This window comes from Diabrotica undecimpunctata, chromosome 1 (assembly GCF_040954645.1).
Source record: "Diabrotica undecimpunctata isolate CICGRU chromosome 1, icDiaUnde3, whole genome shotgun sequence".
NCBI lineage: Eukaryota > Metazoa > Arthropoda > Insecta > Coleoptera > Chrysomelidae > Diabrotica > Diabrotica undecimpunctata.
The window spans coordinates 35,096,340-35,117,645 of record NC_092803.1 but is presented as its reverse complement, the minus strand read 5'-3'; the positions used below and the strand labels follow the sequence as shown (position 1 = coordinate 35,117,645).

Genomic DNA, 21,306 nt, shown 5'->3' with positions numbered 1-21,306 from the left:
CTAACTATTGTCGCACTTTGTATATACAATATATACATATGCACTTACAGATATAGTTTTTTTTATAGATATATTACTTCTAGATTGTAGATTTTATTACATCGTACTTTCAAAACAAAAGTTACAGTATCTACTATTCTGTAAGTTTCAGCATGGCCAGTTCAAAATTCAAACTCATAACATTCTTATTAAATTTTGTTGTAATTTGCCAAAGTGTTGTACAACGTAATTGATATGGCAACCCTGTTGGTATGACGTTTTGCTTGAAACGTTTCAAAGCCGAAACTAATGCTAACTATCGGTGATAAATATTACCGATGTTTCAGATGGAGCCACCTCTCTATAACACAATTTGAATTATTGTTTAACGAGATTTTTCATTTGTTTAGGAAAAACTATTCAACGTTTTATTGTAAATATTTTAAACTTTTACAGTATATATATATATATATATATATATATATATATATATATATATATATATATATATATATATATATATATATGATGTTATTAAAATTTTGTCCGGTTTCTTTTACTATAGCTTTATTATAAGCCGGGAACATATTATTTTTTCCTATTGTGACAAAACTGTACATTTAAAAATTTTCAAAAATTCATAAGTATTTCTTAGGATTATATATTTATAATGTAAGAAAATTATCAAAATTCTATGTTTGGTTTTCCCGCTATATACTTGGAAAAAAGTGATTTTTTGACTTTTTTCGAAACCGAAAACATGAAGTTGGCTCAAAATTTGTAAAGATACTTCTAATGATTACATATACATTCTCAAATGTTTAGTTCGTCTTTTGGGGATGCAGATCAACCTTATGTAATTATGTTTCAACAGAAAAATGTGAGTATGAAATACAATTAATTGCTTGTCCTAAACCCTTTTTTAACAGAGGACAGCGTCCCGTAGACGTTCCTCACCAGCCGCCACTGCTTATTAGTTTATTATTGGTCTTAACTATCCAGGAATAAATAAAACTGCACCTATTACACATACTGTTTAATATATCAAGTTACAAATATGAAAATACAAATTCTTAAAAGTAGTATCACGACAAAATAGTTACGCAGAAGTTTTACCTCTTACTCTGAAAAGAAAATTAAAGTAACATTTAAATTTTTGAAATAAAAAACAACTAAACTAAAACAAACTGTTGTTATAATACTTAAAAACATAAAACATGCAGTCTCATAAAAACATAGAGGCATTACGAATAAGCATTAGCCTTTCTTCTTTTTGTTCTGAAATGAAAAAATAAAAACTAAACAAAAAAAGTAAAATAAAAACTTTTATAATATATCAATGGTATCTCATGTTATTGATATAATCAATTGTGCGAACTACTCTCAAGCTTGTTTTTACACTGCATAACAATAACAATTCTAGATTTAATGGATTAGATGTAAAAATATAAACATAAGAATACCATTGAATATATAGTATCCTGATGTTCTTATGGTACGTTCAATTATTTAATCGCTGAATACAAGCGAGAAATGAGGGCAAATGTGAAACAAATCAAGAAAGACGGTTAACAAAAAAAAAATACAATGAAATAGAGTAGCTACAAGAAAATCATTATTATTTTAATAAGTAACAAAAAGTTTGGCACATATGCTGTATTTAATAAATGTCTAGAAGGAGAGGCTACACATAGAGAGTAGAAAAAAAGGAATTATTACATCTATATTCAAAAAAGAGACAGGCGTACCTGCATAAATTATCGAACATAAGTATCTTGAGTTCTGTATGGAAAAGTTCTAAAAACTTGAATATAATAACACTTCTTAGAATCAGAAGAGAAAAACGTTTTTAGTGCTAAACGCTCTAAGTTATGGACCAGTATGTTAAGTGGAGTATGATCCTAATTTATATCAGTTCCGGATATGTTTTGAATGCTATTATTGCGTTACGGAGTCGTTTTATTTCTTGTTATAAACTATCCTCTTCCCAGAACTAGTATAAACTAAAGTCTAGCCGGTGAAATGATAGAATTCAAGGACGCGTGATCTGTGAATGCGGGCACCGAACAACATGTAGGTACTGGCCAGTCGTACGATGCGACGCCTTCTAAGAACTGTTTAAAAGGTCATTATTTGTGTTTTGCATTCCCGCTGGTGAGTTTTGCTATGTATGCAGTTTTAGTATGTATATTAATTGTTTCTATGAGCTGTATGGTTTTAAAGTCTATCAGTAGGGTGCTAATCTGGCTGTAGATCCCCCTCCTTTTGTCTAAATATTATAAAAAACTATCGAAACTATCTACCAAAACAACAAAGTGGAAGTCAGAATAGATGGACAACTTACATAAGCTATAGAAATAGGCAGCGGAATAAGACAAGGGGACTCATTGAGCCCCATGCTCTTCAATTTAATCATGGATGAAATCATCAAAAGATTTAAAAAAGAAACACGATAAAGAATGGGAAACAAAGAAATAAAAATACTCTGTTGCACAGACGATGCAATATTGATGGCCCAAGATGAAGATAGCCTGTAAAGACTGGTCCACAGATTTAATATATGAGCAAAAGAATTTAATTTGACAATCTCATCTCAGAAAACTAAAACAATAGTAATCAGCGAAGAACCAACCAGATTTAAAATAGAAATTGATGGCATCAGTATTGAACAAGTAATGGAAATAAAATGCCTTGGAATTACACTGCCCAGCTATGGAGACCTGGACAAGAAGTGAGAGACCAAGTACAAAAAGCAAATAGACTGGTAGGATGCCTTAATAATACTATATGGCGAAATAGACACATTAACACTGAGATGAAGTCAAGAATTTATAAAGCCAGTGTAAGACCAACAATGACATAATTATGGCTGAGAGAACTGAGAAGAATTACGGGAAATACGCTGAGAGATCGAAAGAGAAGTGAAGACATAAGAAGAAAATGTACATAAATGAATGGACACAAAATAGAAAAAAGAATGGAATGACCACATAACCAGAATGGGGGAAACCCGTGTCGTCAACATAGCAAGAGATAAGTCACCAATCGGCAGAAGAAGTACCGGACGAACGTGTCGAAGAATGGTTACAAAGAGTTTTGCCAACTTTACCTGAAAATGCAGTCAATGTTATAGATAATGCATCATACCACAGTAGGAAATATGAAAAATTTCTAACCAGTGCCACGCGGAAGGCTCATATTTAAGCTTGGTTCCGACAAAAAAATATTCCATACACTAATGATATGGTCAAGGCAGAACTGTTAACATTGGTGAAAAATCATCCCATAGAACAAAAATATGTGGTAGATATAATGATTAAACTGACAGGTAAGTGTGTGCTGAAGTTGTCAAGGTACCATTGTGAGTTAAACCCCATCGAATTAATTTGGAAGCAAGTAAAGGGCGAAGTTGCGAAAAAAAAAATAGTATTTTTAAATTATGCGACGTAAAAATATTGTTCAACCAAGCCTGAAATATTGTTACAGCTAATAATTGGTAAAATGCTGTCGAATCATGTAGATGGTATTATATCCAAGATGTGGCAATTGGATTTTATTATGGAACGGCATTTAGAACCAATTAATATTAATTGTTACCTTAATAATATAATAACACGACCTGACGAAGCACTGTCGTTTGCAAAACTTGATCCCGGCGACAGTTTGTCGCGAAGATAAGATAACGAACGGTCCCGGCCACGGCTTATCGTGAAGATAACGAAACTGTCTGAAAAGGCGGTTTTTTGATATCTGGCCGAAATCAATCTTCCTGTCGGCAAAGACATTTCTGCTTCATGACTTCGAACAAACAACATGCCATTGTGTTAATATATTTGTAACATGCATTTTTATTTCATTATTGCAAACAATTAAGTTGTTTATATTTTTACATAGAAGTATTCAACAGTTTCATATAAGGTCTTGAGTTTTTAACTACAACCACGGAAAGTCCTAATATTTAAACAAACTGGAAGAATTCAACATTCCGTTTTCCACTGGACAGTTATCAACATTAATATAGGTAACGATAATTCCTAATCGGAATCATCGTTTTTTTTTGTTAATGATCTAAATATATCTCTAAAAATTAGAAGAATTTTTCACTAAGTAACAAAAAAAAACAAAATTTGTTTAATTTACTAATGTTTGTATTTTGAGAACGATTTCCGAAGTGGAAATTGAAACGTCAATATAACCTTTAATTGTGGCTTATTCCCATTTAAATAGTAATTAATTTAAAATGCCATAAGAACATAGCTTCAGAACAATATTAAGAAACACTGGAATATTGCATTGATACTCATCATATATTTATAGACCACAAAGCAGCCTACGACTCTGGGAATAGAAGAGAAATGTTCAAAGCAATGAAAGAGTTAGGAATACCAAATCAGTTGGTAAATTTAACAAAACTAACTCTTGAAAAAGTTGAACGTAGAGTACGAATTCTCAGAGGGAACTGTCTGAACCTTTTAAAACAAATAATGGGCTGCGCCAGGGACAACATCTCTCCTGTATACTGTTCAATCTGGCCCTGGAAAAAATAATACGTATGTTGTCACAAATCACAACCACTGGTTCAATATATAATAAATCAGTGCAAATCCTGGCCTATGCTGATGATATCAATATTATTGGGAAAACGGAAAACGCTGTACGAGAGGCGTATGTAGCAATAAAAGAATCAGCTACAAAAATGGGTTTAATAATAAACACCAACAAAACGAAGTGTATGAAAATAAGCACGCCAGCACAAATCCTACGACCACTCGTTATAGAAAACGACGTCATCGAAGCAGTGAACGAATCTGTATACCTGGGAGCGCCCCTTAATACTGAAAATAACTACCACAGAGATAAACCGCAGAATTTGCACGGCCAACAGATGCTATTTTGGGCTAAATCTCCTCCTTAAATCCACAATTATATCGAGAAATACAAAAATACAACTCTACAAAACAATATTACGTCCAGTCCTAACATATAGTTCAGAGACCTGGACTCTAACAAAAAATAATGAAAACATGTTAGGATGTTTCGAAAGAAAAGTACTAAGGCGAATCTATGCAGCAGTGAATGACAATGGAGTGTGGAGAAGACGATACAACTTCGAATTTTATAGAATATACCAGGAACCTGATATCGTAAAACATTAAAATACGCCGTCTGAGGTGGATACGACATGTAATGCAGATGGAACAAAATGACCCAGCTAGAAAAACTAGCTAGGTTCCTTGATAACATCGATGAAAACATGAGAAATATAGGAATACGTGCTCGGCGGAGAAAGGCGATGGATAGGGATGACTGGAGAGAAATTCTTGAGGAGGCTAGGACCCACGCATGGTTGTAAAGCCAGAATGATAATGGTGAGTACTCTTTTGTTGAGCGGCGTAAACGTAGAAAAGTTGTGATTTTGGAGAGAGGAACATTCAAAGAGTGCATGCCGTTCACGTGATCATTCTATGTATTCAGCGGCTGTAGCATAGAAATAGTACACTCTACAGTTTTATATGCGGTCCCAGTCTGGGAGAAAGTATTAAAGAAAAAAAAAGTACATGGAGATGATGATAAGGGCGCAAAAAATCACTACTAAGGGCAAATAGGACAACTTCAACAATTGTACAAGTGACAGCAGGAGTTGTACCAATACAGTTAATGCAAAGGAAAGGGTCACTATGTACGAGGCGTGTTTTTTAAGTAAGTACCGTTTTGGAATTAAAAAAAGACGTGCAAAAATATGGCAATAATTTTATTTTTACATGAAAGCCTGTACCTTAATCTACTTTTCTACATAATTTCCGTGAATTTTGAGGCACTTGTCATAACGTGGCACCAGTATTTGAATACCCTCCTGAAAAAATTGTGCCGCCTGACTTGTTAACCACTGCATCACAAATGTTTTGACTTCGTTATCGTCTTGAAGACGCTGACCGCCCAGGTGTTTCTTCAAGTGCTGGAACAAATTGTAGTCGCTGGGCGCCAGATCAGGGCTGTATGGAGGATGATCTAGAGTTTCCCATTTAAATGATTTGATGAGATCTTTGGTCTGATTAGCCACATGTGGACGGCATTGTCATGCAGCAAAACGATACCCTTACTTAACTTGCCACGTCTTTTGTTCTGGATTGCACGACGCAGATTTTTCAATGTCTCACAAATAAGACGCTGCATTGATTGTCTCATTAAGAGGCAGAAACTCCACTAGCAATACTCCTTTTCTGTCCCAAAAAAGTGTGCACATGATTTTCCGGGAAGAAATTGTTTGCTTAAACTTCACTCTTTTGGGTGATGATGAATGTCGCCATTCCATGGATTGTTGTTTCGATTCTGGTGTGACGTAGGCCACCCACGTTTCGTCACCAGTAACAATTTGGTCTAAAAAATCTTCACCTTCACTGTGGTACCGCTCAAGGAAAGTCAATGCACTGCCTAAACGTTGGGTTTTGTGCAAATCCGTCAACATTCTTGGAACCCAACGTGAACTCAATTTCCGGTAATTTAAGTTCTCGGTAACAATGCGATACAAAACACTACGAGAATACTGAGGAAAGCAGTCGGACAATGATGAAATTGTAAAGCGTCTATTTTCTCTCACCTTTTCGTCCACTTTCTGCAATCTACAGTTTTATATGCGGTCCCAATCTGGGAGAAACTATTAAAGAAAAAAAAAGTACATTGAAATGATCAGGGCGCAAAAAACCTCTACTAAGGGCATATATGACAACCTCAACAATTGCTGTACAAGTGATTACAAGAGTTGTACCAATCCAGTTAATGTAAAGGAGATGATCACTATGTATAATAAAAAAGAAGAGGGAATATAAAGAAGATCGGTAAGTAAAACAGAAAAATAGTGTGAGACAGTGACAGAGAGCGGTCCAAATAAAGAACTAAAGCAAATGGAACGAGGGCGCTCATTGCCAACATACAGTCCTGGATAAACTGCAAATTTAATAAATTATTATGTTTGTTCATAACGCCACCTGTAACGTATTAACAAAGCATACGTTGTTTACTTCTGAGAAACTGGTCAAATTCAGACGAAAATATTAAATTACTAAAAAAATATCAATAAATATCATTTGATAGTAAATTTAATCATTATATAAACTAAATAAGATGTTTAAGCATAATAATTGTATTTATATGAAATTATTTTAAAATGAGAAATTTCATAAAAATTTAAACAGATGATTCTATAAACAAATATCATTTGGTAATAAATTTAATTATTATATAAACTAAATAATATGTTTAGAAGTAATAAATGTATTTATATGAAATTATTTTAATTGTTTTAAAACGAGAACAAAAAAAATGTGTGTTAAAAATTTAAACAGATGATTCAATATTGTTATTCATTGGATGAAATTTATGACTTTTAAAATTTAAACACATGATTCAAAATGCTATTAATTTTGATCGTTTAATATTCGTTACAAATCCTATTCTATTAATAGATATTTTATTTTTCTGTTTGTCTTAACATCTTTTATTGATAGATATTCTTTTAATTTTTTACTTTTAATGTCTGTCTATATACATATATATATATATATATATATATATATATATATATATATATATATATATATATATATATATATATATAAAACCTGGCCAAATTATTAGGCCGAGCATTAAAAATTTGCATTTTTTAAAATTAATAATTCTTATCAACAGGAATGTTATTATTTTTTCGTAGTAACATTTAATATAGTATGGTAACATTATTGTACTATTTTAACGTTGGCAACACCGCTTTATCCGCCATTTCTAGACAGCATTGCGTCCTGTCAACTATGTGCATTTTATAACCTCAAATACTGTCTGTGAACATTTGAATTCTAAACGGTTTTGACGTGAAATTTTATTGCAGAGGTGAGTGATTTATCATTTTTTAGATTATAAACATATGCAGTGAAATTATTGGTATAATTGGGGAAATTAAACATTTTTAGATGGGGAAAAACGCTAATCTGTCACCAAAACGAGCAATACGAGTAGGCCAGGTATTTGGACTCCTAAAAGCTGGACAAATGTCTCAAAATGAAATAGCAGCAGTGGTAGGAGTATCAAGAAGTTCTTTAAGGAATATAAAACAGAAAATTGCGTCTGGAGTCAGTTTGGATCCAAAGCGTAAGAGTCACAGCGGAAGATATCGTGTGATTACTCCTAGGATGATCGCAAAATAAAGAGATATTTGCCTAGTAAACAGAAAGAAACCACTGCGAACGCTTACCCAGGAGATAAGATATGAAGGAATTTGTGTTTCAGATAGAAGAGTTCGTAGGACACTTGTCGAAAACAAACTGGTAGCTAGGAGACCAGCTCGAAAGCCAATGCTTACTCCGGCTATGATAATGAAATGTTTCGAATGGGTACAAAAATACAAAAACTGGACTGTGGTATCCGCAAAGGTACAGTTCATCTCTTGTCATCGAATCCGATAGTCTGTGGACTAGTACGCATTTCAATGCGCATCGCCTCGCCTCGAATTTTTCCAGTTCCTCACGGGCTCTCCGAGAGCTTAGTGCTCTCGGGGCTCTGCTTCCTTCATTTTTTTCCATACTCTGTGGCTGAGAACTGTTTCAACTTAACTTGGTGTTTTATTTCGACGAAGAAATTGTCATGTAAGAAATATCTTGCCTTTTTCAAGGCAAGACACCGAAGATAAATATTTTCCAAGTCCATAACCCGAAAATGGACTTAAGTAGAGGAGCTCTCTACAGAGCACCCGGGGATATCAGAAGGTGGTTAGACCTTTATTTGTTCCCCCGAGGTGACACTCTACGTGGTGGAAAACACGATGAGACAAGACCAGTACCGGAAAGTACTCGAGACGAGACTTTTGGCACAGCTGCAGGAATGGTTTCCTGGAGAAGAGGAACCCATATTTATGTACGAGGGTGCTCCTTGCCACAAGGCAAGAGTATTTGAACTAATTTAAAACAAAAAAAAATTAAAGTTCTTGACTGACCACGCAACTCGGCTGATATGAACGCTATTGAGAATGGGTGGGAACTACTGAAAAGGAAGATTGCGAAAAAAATAATTACTAATAAAAGGCAGTTACTTGAAAGGCTCATATATGAGTGGAATCATAATCCTCACCTTCAGGAAACTATTCAAGCCTGTATAGAGCATGCCTCGACGTGTTCAAGTTTTTGGCAGCCAAAGGCGAACATACAAAATATTAAATTTATCCCTACTTTGTAAAAATTACACATTTTTAATAAATAAAAATTTTTTGTTAACTTTTTTAGTACAGTATAATTACCTAAGAGTTAATATTCACAAAACAGTATTTTTTTCAGATATATTCATAATCATGAGAGAAAAAACTTCATAGTAAATTTTTTCTTGCTTAGCCTAATAATTTGGCCAGGTACTGTTTATGTATATATATATATATATATATATATATATATATATATATATATATATATATATATATATATATATATATATATATATATAACAATGCCTTTTATTTTCAGCAGCTTTTTCATTGTTTACTAAATAGTGCAACTACAATTTTATTAAAAACCACGTGATACCAGTGATATACTAATGAAAAGAAAAACAAATAACACTCATGTAACACAACAACAAATTCAAACCGTACATTCAAAACTCCTCTTACCTTTTGCTTATTATCAGATTCAGGCAAAGAGTTCGATGAAACAGCACTAGATTTTGATCTTTCTTGTTCTAGCAACTTGTGGAGTCTTGCTAATTCCTCAGTCAATTCTTCTTTGACAGTCGTCATTTTTTCCAGATCTAATAACAGTGTAGCTTTATCCTTCACTAAAATCAAAAGCGGAAAGAATTATTAAACATTTTGATAGGATTAAAAGTAATGACCTACTTTCTCCTTGGCTAAGCATGCTACACAAAGTCTTGTTTCTCTTTTTGACAGAAGTAATCTCCTTTTTGGATTCCTCTAATTCTTTTTTAAGCTGTTCATTTTTCTCTTTCTCTTTTTGAAGCTTATCCTAAAAATGATGTTGAATTTTAGTAAATTATAAATTCAGCATTTGAGAAGATATATACAGAAATGAGGAGAGGTATGTTTTAATTTTTAAAGTTATATCTATTCCTTCTATTTTAGAACAGAAAAGATAAATTACAAAAAAAATCCAGCATTGTTTTGTTCAAGTAACTGTCTAGCAATGTATTTTTTTTTTTAATTTCTCCTAAAATTTTTTTAGGCGTATCTCATCGAAATAAATACTTTTTCTATCTTAATAACTTTTCGAAAAATGCTTCCTTTTCGAGTTATTTGCAATTTTTTGTTGAAAAATGCCTTAATTAGTAATTTGCAATGCAATGAATTGCAATTCTATAAAAAGCTTTATAATCTTTAAATCTTCAACTATTAAGTAAGAATATTTTGACACGAATAAATGGTTCATATCTTGCTGAAAATGGGACGCAAATATTTCGAATATGCATTTCAAGCAATCTATCGCTGTATATAAGCCTAGAATAACAGAGACACATAGAAGCGACATAGCGGTCCAAAAGCGGGTACCATTTTTGTATACGCATGCCTGATTCTGGTTGTATAACTGTCAAAAACACGTGCTTATTCTTTAATTCTGGTTGTTTTCGATAGTCCGTAGGCGTCTATGGTAAATACTCGACACAACAAGTGCATTTGACCATTTATATAATTTATTTATAGTTAAAAGGTTATAGTTATAGTTTATAGTTAAATATATAAGTTTATAGTTATAGTTTATAGTTAAAAGTTTAATTTATATTTAAAATGTCTGGATATATTTGTGCGATTCGCGGATGTTCATCTGTGACAGGAAAAGGAATAAGTTTATTTAGATTTCCTAAGAATAATAACAGGTAATTACTATTGCTTTGTAATTATTATTAGTTATTACTAATTACATAATAGTATTGGTTTGACTTTCGAACAGTAAGCCGACGCCGACGTGTCTGTCCGAGCTATAAAAAAATAAACTTTGGTCTGCCAAGGGATACCTAGTTCAAAATGAAAACATTAAATTTGGTGTCAGTGCTATTTCTTTTATTGAAAGACGCAAGTCTCCGAAGGCTCAGGTCAAAAAATCAACAGATGGTGGCCAAATGTCGGCGCGCTCGAAGACAACAATACGAATATAGTATTTTTAAAAAATAAAAATATATAGAGGGTTTTATACACGAGAATATTTGATTTAAGAGCGTAGGCGCAAAATTTGGGGCAAATGTTTTTTAAATGTATTCATTTTTTTCGAATCCTGAAAAAACTAATACTTAAGTATTTTTGAAAAATTTAAACGCAGAATAAAAGACCACATTATTACTGAGGGCCAAAAGTCCCCGAAAACTTTTATAATGTTTATTTTAATAAGTTACAGGGGTGAAAAAAAAGAGAAAATTTAGTGTGATTTTTAATTTCAAATATCTCATTCAAATCTAAGGGACTTTCGGCCCTCGGTAATAATGTAATCTTTCATTCTGTGTTTAAATTTTACAAAAATATTTGTTAGTTTTCTCAGGATTCCAAAAAAATGTTAAAAAGCATTGGCCCGAAATTTTGCGTCTACGCTCTTAAACGAAACAAAGAAATTACTAAAATGCTCAAACTAAAAATTGTTGGAAACATAATTAGACCGATAATTGGGAAAATCTTAAAATTCCAACAGAACAAGACTTCAAAATTGCAAAAACATGGTTGCAAATAAACAAACTTACATTAAATTATGAAAAAACTAAATAGGTACTCATCTACTTTTTGCTATATACAAAAGTTGTCTGCCAATTTTTAATTCGTTAAATATAAATAAAAAAGATCAAATATATGGATCGAAATACATAAAATATTTAGGAGTTTTAAATGGGAATTACAAATAAAAAATATTAAAACTTTATTTGTTGTATATCTCAATATTTAGTGACACTTTTGTGACTTCATCAGGAGAAAACTGAAAATTTATTAAGATTAGATATTGACAAAAGTTAAATATTTCATTACTTACAATATACTTAGAATATACTAATACCATAGAATAACAGTGCTAATACTCTTATAATTGTAAGTAATAAAGTATTATTTATAAATACAGAAAAAGTTCTTTGTTTAAAATTTGTTCTGTTAAAAATTTGTAGTGCCAAAGTGTGGATAGAAGCTTGCAGACGAGAAGATTTGTTATTCAAAATGGATTCACTTTATAATAATTATAGGATTTGTGAACTGCATTTTGAAGATAATGTTATTGTAAAAGGAAATAGAAGAAAAACATTGGCGCATGACGCAGTACCTTCAATGGTCTTTGTTATTTATATTTAACGAATTAAAAATTGGCAGACAACTTTTGTATATAGCAAAAAGTAGATGAGTACCTATTTAGTTTTTTTATAATTTAATGTAAGTTTTTTTATAATTTAATGTAAGTTTGTTTATTTGCAACCATGTTTTTGAAATTTTGAAGTCTTGTTCTTTTGTAATTTTAAGATTTTTAGTAATTTCTTTGTTTCGCTTAAGAGCGTAGGCGCAAAATTTCGGGCCAATTCTTTTTAAATGCAATCATTTTTTTTTCGAATCCTGAGAAAACTAACAAATATTTTTGAAAAATTTAAATACAGAATGAAAGATTACATTATTACCGAGGGCCGAAAGTCCCTTAGAATAAACAAAAAGTTTTTTTGAATGAGATATTTCAAATTAAAAATCACACTAAATTTTCTCTTTTTTTTTTACCCCTGTAACTTATTAAAATAAACATTATAGAAGTTTTCAGGGACTTTCGGCCCTCAGTAATAATGTAGTCTTTCACTCTGCGTTTAAATTTTTCAAAAATACTTATTAGTTTTTTCAGGATTCGAAAAAAATGAATGCATTTAAAAAACATTGGCCCGAAATTTTGCGCCTACGCTCTTAAGAATTTATATTGTGTGATATGCCCACTGACTATTAATTTTCTGGTTGTTAGCTGTCATTGGCGGCTTGGCCACGTAACTTCAAAGGACTGTCGCTTCTCTGTGTTGGGTTGTTCTCTGATATAAGCGTGTACTGTTGCCGGGATACAGGCGCGCGGCGCTTAGAAATCTATGTTTAAATTTAAAACTATGTTTTTAACAAGAAAAGAACCACTTATTCCAGTCAAAATATTCCTACTTGTACGCTTGGTTTAAGGTTGACCTGCACCCTCAATTAGTTTGTTTCTAATCCTAGAGATGGCTGTACTGCGGCATGCTGCTGTGGTAAAATTTTCAACTTAAACCCTATTCATTCTACAAATTCCCAATCGTCAACATAACCACGTGTAAGCCAAACAGGGTCGTACTGATGTACGACCTATGTATCATATGATTTTTAAAAATATTTACTTTTGAAACTGTTAGTGTAAGAATTTCTTGAAATTTAATCATTATATCACAATTAAACTAAACTCTAAAAAATAACACGACCAGTAAATAACTTAACAATAACTATAACATAAATATAACACAATATAATTAACTTAAAAATCAACACGATACAATTTGAATTTAAAATGATGGCAAGTTAGGATCTGTAACATGAGAATATGTCTCGCTTACGGTAATAAATTAATTTTTATAGCCTCTTGACGAATGAGACGGCGAATATCAACACGTGCTCATGTTTACTGATGGGAATTTGGTAAACGAATATACTTTTTAATTGTAGATTTCTACATGATGACTCTGTAATATTTACAAACCCTAACTTAAATTACAATTTTCTATAACATCCATTTATGGTTATGTTACCAAATTATGTAGACAGTAATTTTATTGCCATTTAATGCTGATAACTTTATTACTAGTAGACCAAGTAAGCGAAGATATCTTTTACAACATCTTTATGCATAATATTTTACTGCTCTGCCGTGTCAATCGGAATATAATATATCGCACAGTGAATTTATTAAAAAACATGTTTCAAGTCAAAACAAATCAAAGTTATGACTTTGGTTTATAAGTTTCCATCCACACATATCATTGAAAAATTTTTCATGTTATCTAAACACTGTTATCGACAAAGAAATATGTAGGTATTGCGACGGCACTATCTGTGAAGATCGTATTACTATAAAATTATTCATACTCATCATCATATATTACATTTTTGTTGATAATTAAAAATTAAATGATCTGATATCAGTATTTGTTCATTAATAAAGTTTACTATGTCTTTCCCTTCAGTTATATTTCTTATTTCATGATTCATTAGTGTTCTGTATTCTCCTTGTTCTGTCTTTATTGGGCCGTGTATTCTCATAACTTTTCTTTCAATAATTCTTAGTGATCACTCATCTCTTTGGAGATCATGAATATTGTAAACAAGAATATTGGGTAACGTTTGGAGAAAAAAAAAATATAATTGCTTCAAGAAGAGTTCTACAGAAACTAGGCTCAGAATAATGCGAACTTTAGGAAACTAGGAGTATGTGTTTAGTTTCATAATGTTTTCTTTAAAAAATCTAAGATAAGTACTGTAGGCCATAATCTGGAAGGTATTGAATCTCTTATGTTTAAAATTATCTTTCCTAATAAAGTTGTTATGCACCTTCTTGTCATCTATAAACCAAGCATTTTTTTACTCTCACCAAATCAATGTGTGAATTTATTGAAAAATGTAGTGTTGAAAAAGAAAATTTAAACATTTGTGGATACACGTACTAACGCAAACTATCTAAAAAAGCTACGAACATGAGATAACACATATTGTTCATTGAATTTCAACATCCATTCGACAGAATATACAGTTGTTAAAAGAAATGAAAAGGATGGAGATGCAAAGTTATTAAGACTGACTAGGATGACAACGAAGGACTCATCAGCAAGAGTTAAAACAACCGAGAGAGATACAAACGACATCAATATAGAACGTGACATAAGACAAGGAGATAGTCTGCCAACGGCCTTAATTAATATCATACTATAAGGATTAATCAGAGACACATAGCTGTAAAAAAAGGACAATTATTCAAAGTTCAACACAAATAATAGGATACGCGGACGATCTAGCATTGATAGCGCGTGACAAACAAAAACTAGAAGAAACAGTCCTAACGTAGATAAGAGAAGCAAAAAACAGAGGACTAATAATTAATCAGAATATAACAAAATACTTAATAAGTACAAGAGACTGACCAACAAAAATAATAGGTGAAAATAAATTCCAGAGTCAATTTCTTTAAATACTTGGGGGTGTTAGTGAAACATGTTTATTGGTGAGCTGAGTCGTGGGCCAAGATCAAATCTTCAACTTTGGAAAAATGCTGGAACAAATTTTTTGATAAGATTTTGATTGACGATCCTGAAGAAGAAAAGGTAAAGATTGGTAAGGAAACGACAGAAGAAATTAAACCTTTCATTAAAAATTTGCCGGGACATGACGAAATTAACTAAGAAGAGATACGTGACTGGTTAGCAGCTGATGACTCAGAACGTGAATTCATCGACCAGGACATCATTGATATGGTTCTTTATCAAGACAACCTGAGCATATCAGATGACGAAGATGACGACCCAAGAGGCAACAGGCAGCACAAGACCGTCGACGAGATTTTCAATGCTTTAGAGGAAAGAATTTTATACAGTAGGCCTAATTAGTTAGAGACACGACTAGATTCTTAATTTTTGTTGTCATTGCATAAAGTTTTGTCCTTTTCAGATTGCTTTACGTTTCGTCGAACAATCGAATGAGGCAAACTCATGACTTTCTGCAAATTAACGATGGAGGGAGAGAGAAACATCGTTGTCAAACGAAAACGCAAAAAAATAGCAGATTTCTTTAAAAAAGCATGTTAAACTTGTTCATTTTCCTTAATTTTATTACTTTATTTTGGATTTACTTATTAGAAAACATTACGAAATCAACTCATAGTATTTTTTAATACCAATACTTTGATCAAGAATATTATAAAAAACAATGTTATTTTTAACCGAAATTCTTGTTATCCGAAACGGCCTCCCCCCCAGTTATTTCGGTTAAGGGAGGTTTTACTGTATATACTAATATTGTTACGATAAATATTATGACTCATAAAACTGTAAACATATTATTTCTAATTCTATTCTATTCTAGTAAGTTCGCCGCTCAGCTGAAAAACCCGCCTGCCTTCCATCCTTTTCGATGTGGGTCGCCGTCCGAATTCGAAGGGATTCTCGATTAACGGTATTTTATATTTAAAGAGGGAATTTTGTTGAAAACAGTTAGTTCTAGTTTTGAATATCCAGTTTAAATTGTAAGCCGGAAATAAATATAAATAAATATTGTGAAATTAATTAGTGAATATTGTAATAAAGACGTTAATAAACTTATAAGTGTTGTAAATGTAGAACCTTTGATAATAAATAAAGACAATAAATTAGATTAATAACAATATAACAGATTAATAACAAATTAAATATGGTCATAAAGTTCTTCGACTTCCGCCCTACCATTGTCACTACAATGCAGTTGGTTTGGGGTATTGCAAAAAATTACTATGATAGCTTGCATCCAAAACAACAGGTGATGCTAGCATTCTTAGTTTATGGTAAGAATAGCTAGAACAGATAAAGGCAGAACACTGGCAAAATTGTATTAGACACACAGAAGATCTAATCGTTCAGTCCTTTCAAAGTGAGCAAGTTGTGGATGAGGCACAGCCTCTAATTATTCGCATTGATAATTCAACTAGTGACAGTATTTTCATTACGTGGCCTTATACGGTAAATAATAGGTATTATTATGCAATTTACACCAATGTGCAAATTCAAAAATCAACAGAAATTTAATTCAATAAAATTGATTAAATTATGTGTAAGCTTATTTAGTATTCAATTTTTAGTTTATTTAGTAATCTTAATTAGTAATTAGTATATTATATAGTATATCAAAAGGGGGAGTTCAAAGGAGTAGTGATGCGCAAATACAGGGTGTTACTTCCTGATAACACCTGTAGCCATTCCTACTCAATTCCTATCCTCACCTCCAAGAAGTGTGGCCTAATCACACAGGTGAACCCCGGCAAACCTGAGCAACCTTACCGAAGATTGGGTTAGCAACCCCAGTGGAAGGTAGGGTCAGGGCCGACGAGGAAGGAAGAAATAACAGTGGAGCTTAAAGAAAATGCCAAATAATCCATAGGGAAGTAAAGTTCAAAATATTAAAACCAGGCCAGGTCCTGATGTGGGCTGTAGTGCAATAAGAGAGATTATAATATATAGAGAGTTATAGTATAGTATAACTCTCGGATCTGGTCATGACCTATGGGGCGGAAACTATGACTCTAACCAAAACTACTGTTTTGAAATTGAGAGTGGCAAGGGAGTGACATTGTGGGACTGAATAAAAAACGAAGATCTGCAAAGAAGGACGAGTATTGCTAATGTTGTGGAACACATAGCAGAACTGAAATGGAACTGGGCAGGCCATTTAGCGAGAATGCATGACTCATGATGGATGAGCAAAATTACAAATTGGAGGCCAAGAGCAGACAAACGTAGTATAGGAAGACCACCTACACGTTGGGCTGAGGACATAAAAGAGCACAAAATCGTAAAGCGTGGAGGAGTTTAAGGGAGGCATATGTCCAACAGTGGATGTGATAAATGAAGGCTGGATGATGATGAGTATAGTATAGTACACTGAATGATTACTATATTTAAAATATCATTAATAAAATAAATTTTATTGTGTGTAATAAATTATATATAAATATTACATTCCTTTCATTTTCTTTTACCAGAACAAAATCCAACAGTCTTAGTGAATATAAAATATATGAAATTAAATAATTTACTTTTCAAGTGATTGGAATTAAATTTGAAATTTTAAAAATTGTTTGAGGTTCACTGATCTTCGCGTAATTACTAACCAGTCATTATACATGGTCTTTCTTTATTGTTATTTAGAAGTATTTTATATGTTATAACTGTAAGATAAAAGTAATATAATTCTTTTAAAGCTAAAATAAAGTATATTTATATTTCCATAAACATTTTCTTTTTTTATTTAGTATTAATTTCATTTATATTAGCTTAGTATATAATATATGTTACATAGTATTGAAACTTTGCTTTTTTATATGATTATCTGACACTTTAAATAATGCTGCTCTCTGGTAGAAAAACAAAAAATTATATTTATAATTAAATATTAATAGCAACAAATTGAAATACACTAAACGATAGTAGGTAAAAAGAAATAAAATAAGACTTACTCACAATCAATTTCATTTTACTACCAAAACAGCTGGTTTCATAATTATTAGTTAATGATTCAGGAAACATAGTTCAAACTATCCTATATTGCTAATGATGGGTGATCTTCGGTTTTTATTGTAACTGTTTAATAATTAGCGGGAAAGTTTCTTGAGGGGAGAGATGTTAACAAATGAAATAGGAATAAGGTATTATGTGATTGTTTGTTAAATGAAAGTGATGTTTTATATTATTTAAATTATTAAAAGTTAAGTATTTATATTTATTCAAAATATATATTTTAGAAATGTGTGTTAATTTATTGAAATTTTTTAATAAAAGGACAGTTGTATGACAATTAATGAAATTAGATGTACAATTTTGTGGGTGTGCAATTTCTATAACTTGTAATTATCAAATTTTTTTGATAAAGTGAATTTGTTTTCTGTTTTGGCAGAAAATTGTGATGTCAGATATGTTAAAATTATTAAAACTAAAACAATTAAAGACACAAGTGCTTCCCTGTTAAATTTAATGTCTGTTTTGTCCTTTTAATTGTGTTTTGTTTGTCTCTAAGTGTCCTTAATTGTTGTAGTTTTAATAATTTTAACATACCTGACATCACAATTTTCTGCCAAAACAGAAATCAAATTCACTTTATCAAAAAAATTTGATAACTACAAGTTAAAGAAATTGCACATCCACAAAATTGTACATCTAATTTCATTCTTTGTCATACAACTGTCCTTTTATTAAAAAATTTCAATAAATTAACGCCCATTTCTAAAATATATCTTTTGAATAAATATAAATAACTTTTAATAATATAAAACATTACTTTCATTTAACAAAAAATCACATAATACCTTATTCCTATTTCATTTGTTAACATCTCTCCCCTCAAGAAACTTTCCCGCTAATTATCAAACAGTTACAATAAAAACCAAAGATCATCAGAAATACAGGATAGTTTGAACTATGTTTCCCGAATCATTAACTAATAATTCTTGTATCTGCATCATTTAATTTACTTTGTACTGTTTGACCTGAAAATGCTTTACAAAGTGTAAAAAGCGAAACTGGTAGTTTTGGTAGTAAAATTAAATTTATTGTGAGTAAGTCTTATTTTATTTCTTTTTACCTATTTAAAATGAACTCACACAGGCAAAACATTCATGATTTTAAAAGATAGTAGTTTATGTATGTTCTCTTATCTGTTTAAGATATTTACCTGAGCTTGGGCAAGGGAAATGACTTCCTCGATGTTATTAGACCTCTCTTTTCTGTTCTGTTCCACTTTTTCTCTTCTGAGTTCTTCTTTGGCTGAGTTTATTACTGATTCGAAAAACTTTTCATCATTCTCAGGTATTTTATTTTTAACCTCTGCAAATGATACATTTTTAAGATTATCAAACCAAGAATGTATTATTATTTAATTTAATAAAATTGTCAACCACAGAGTTCTGGTTATTTTAGTATCATTTAATATAGCCAGTAGCATAAACAAACCTTTTTTAGATGTGGGACTCTTATCTTTTTCTAGGAACTGATCCAGAGACATAGTTTTTGTTTTCTTTTTCTTGGTTGGCTTTTCTTGTCCTTTGGAAGTGATGTCTGGGGCATAATTCTTCTTGTGGTTTTCATAATCCAGTCTTGATTGCATTATGGCACTTTGAAGATCTTGTTCAAAATTCTCATTAATATATTCATCATCTTTTTTTTGCCATTCTTCCCACTGTTTGCTATCATTTTTTGCCTTTGACTTAGACTTCCTGGAAGCACCATTTGAAGATATTTCCTATAACAAAATTTTATTTCACTATGGCCTATAAATGTTGTAGTCAAAATTCTTAAAGAATATTCAAAACATGGAAGAATTTTATGTAATTTATTCTAATCCTGTTATTGTCTGTATTATCCATACTTGTTTCCATACTAACAGGATGTGATTCAGAGGGATGTACCAAAATTTTTAAGTAATTATTTTATTATACACCTTATCCTGGAAATGTATTCTTCCCTTCTCCTTATATGAGTGAATATTAACAACAAATGCTAAGAACTTCACCCAATATTTAATTATCTCTAATGAGTATTATGTAATTATGTTATGTGGGTGATTCCCCCAAACTTAGTATATTTATTTATTGGTCTAACTTGTATTTGTGCGTTAGAACAAAACTACATGAACATATTTGGAAGGGTCGCTTTAGAAGGACTAAATAAAGGATTAACACTATGCATCAACTCATATATAGTTAATAAAGTAGAACTTGTAATACATAGGTATAAGAAGAAAACATACCTGTTTATCTAGAGGTTTTCTGTTACTAGCATTTCCGATAGCTCTCTTTACCGGCTGCTTATTATCAGCTTTTTTCTTTGTTTGTCTATTAACAACTGGCTGAAAATCGTCATCTTCGATTTTAAGACAAGAAAAGCGGGAAGGTACGATATTGTTTTCCATTTTGGAAATGTTACAAAGTTGCGTATACGCACTTGGTAGGCTGAATAAATACAAAAGATACTGCTTTTGCTTTTTTGCACAGTAATCGTTTTCCGGCTCCGACTAAACTAAAAGTAAATTTTTGATTACAACTTACAACAGAAAGTATATCATGACATATGATTGACATGAAAAGAAATGACAGATTTCTTCTCTTTCCACAAAGAGTTCTTGGTTATCACAGACCATACATACTCAATACGTACACAGTATACATACTCAGTACGTAAACCCATGGAGTTAGATTCTACCTCGATGACGTAAACCATACACAGAGTACGGTATGGTTTGTGTTGATTATAGAACGTTATGGTCTGCTGCTTTGTCTGTGACACAAATCTAGGATCTATACCAGGGGCTCCCAAACTTTTGTCTCACTTAGGGTGGCCGCACACAGAAAGAGCAAAACTGTGTTAGTCAAAAACGTTTTTGTTTGAAACGAAAACGTTTTTGTTTCCACAAGAAACATTTTGTTTTCAAGAGAAACAAAATGTTGGCACAAACCATACTGCAATCAGTTTTATTAAAGATGTCGACAGATAACGACGAAATTGCACTAGTTTTCTGGCAGTGGTTCCTCCTACAGGACGAAAAAACGCAAAATAAAAGACAATTTTGGGTGCATCCTATAAATGAGA

The 21,306-nt window shown here is 31.7% G+C and overlaps 1 protein-coding gene across 2 annotated transcripts; it reads right to left on the bottom strand.

Annotated features, from left to right (window-relative positions):
• Window positions 1–1,002: 1,002 nt before the first annotated feature.
• LOC140447728 (G kinase-anchoring protein 1-like) lies at window positions 1,003–20,802 on the bottom strand. Of its 2 annotated transcripts, none has more exons than XM_072540556.1 (6): window positions 20,468–20,802; window positions 19,672–19,960; window positions 19,394–19,545; window positions 9,854–9,980; window positions 9,629–9,792; window positions 1,003–1,103 (listed from the first exon to the last, which is right to left on the bottom strand). In XM_072540556.1, exons 1-6 carry the CDS (start codon window positions 20,627–20,629, stop codon window positions 1,092–1,094), a joined length of 906 nt encoding a protein of 301 aa, XP_072396657.1. In that variant the 5' UTR covers window positions 20,630–20,802; the 3' UTR covers window positions 1,003–1,091. The 2 variants fall into 2 exon arrangements, with proteins under 2 accessions (XP_072396657.1, XP_072396649.1); XM_072540548.1 differs by having other exon boundaries at window positions 1,003–1,257; window positions 20,468–20,800.
• Window positions 20,803–21,306: the final 504 nt, after the last annotated feature.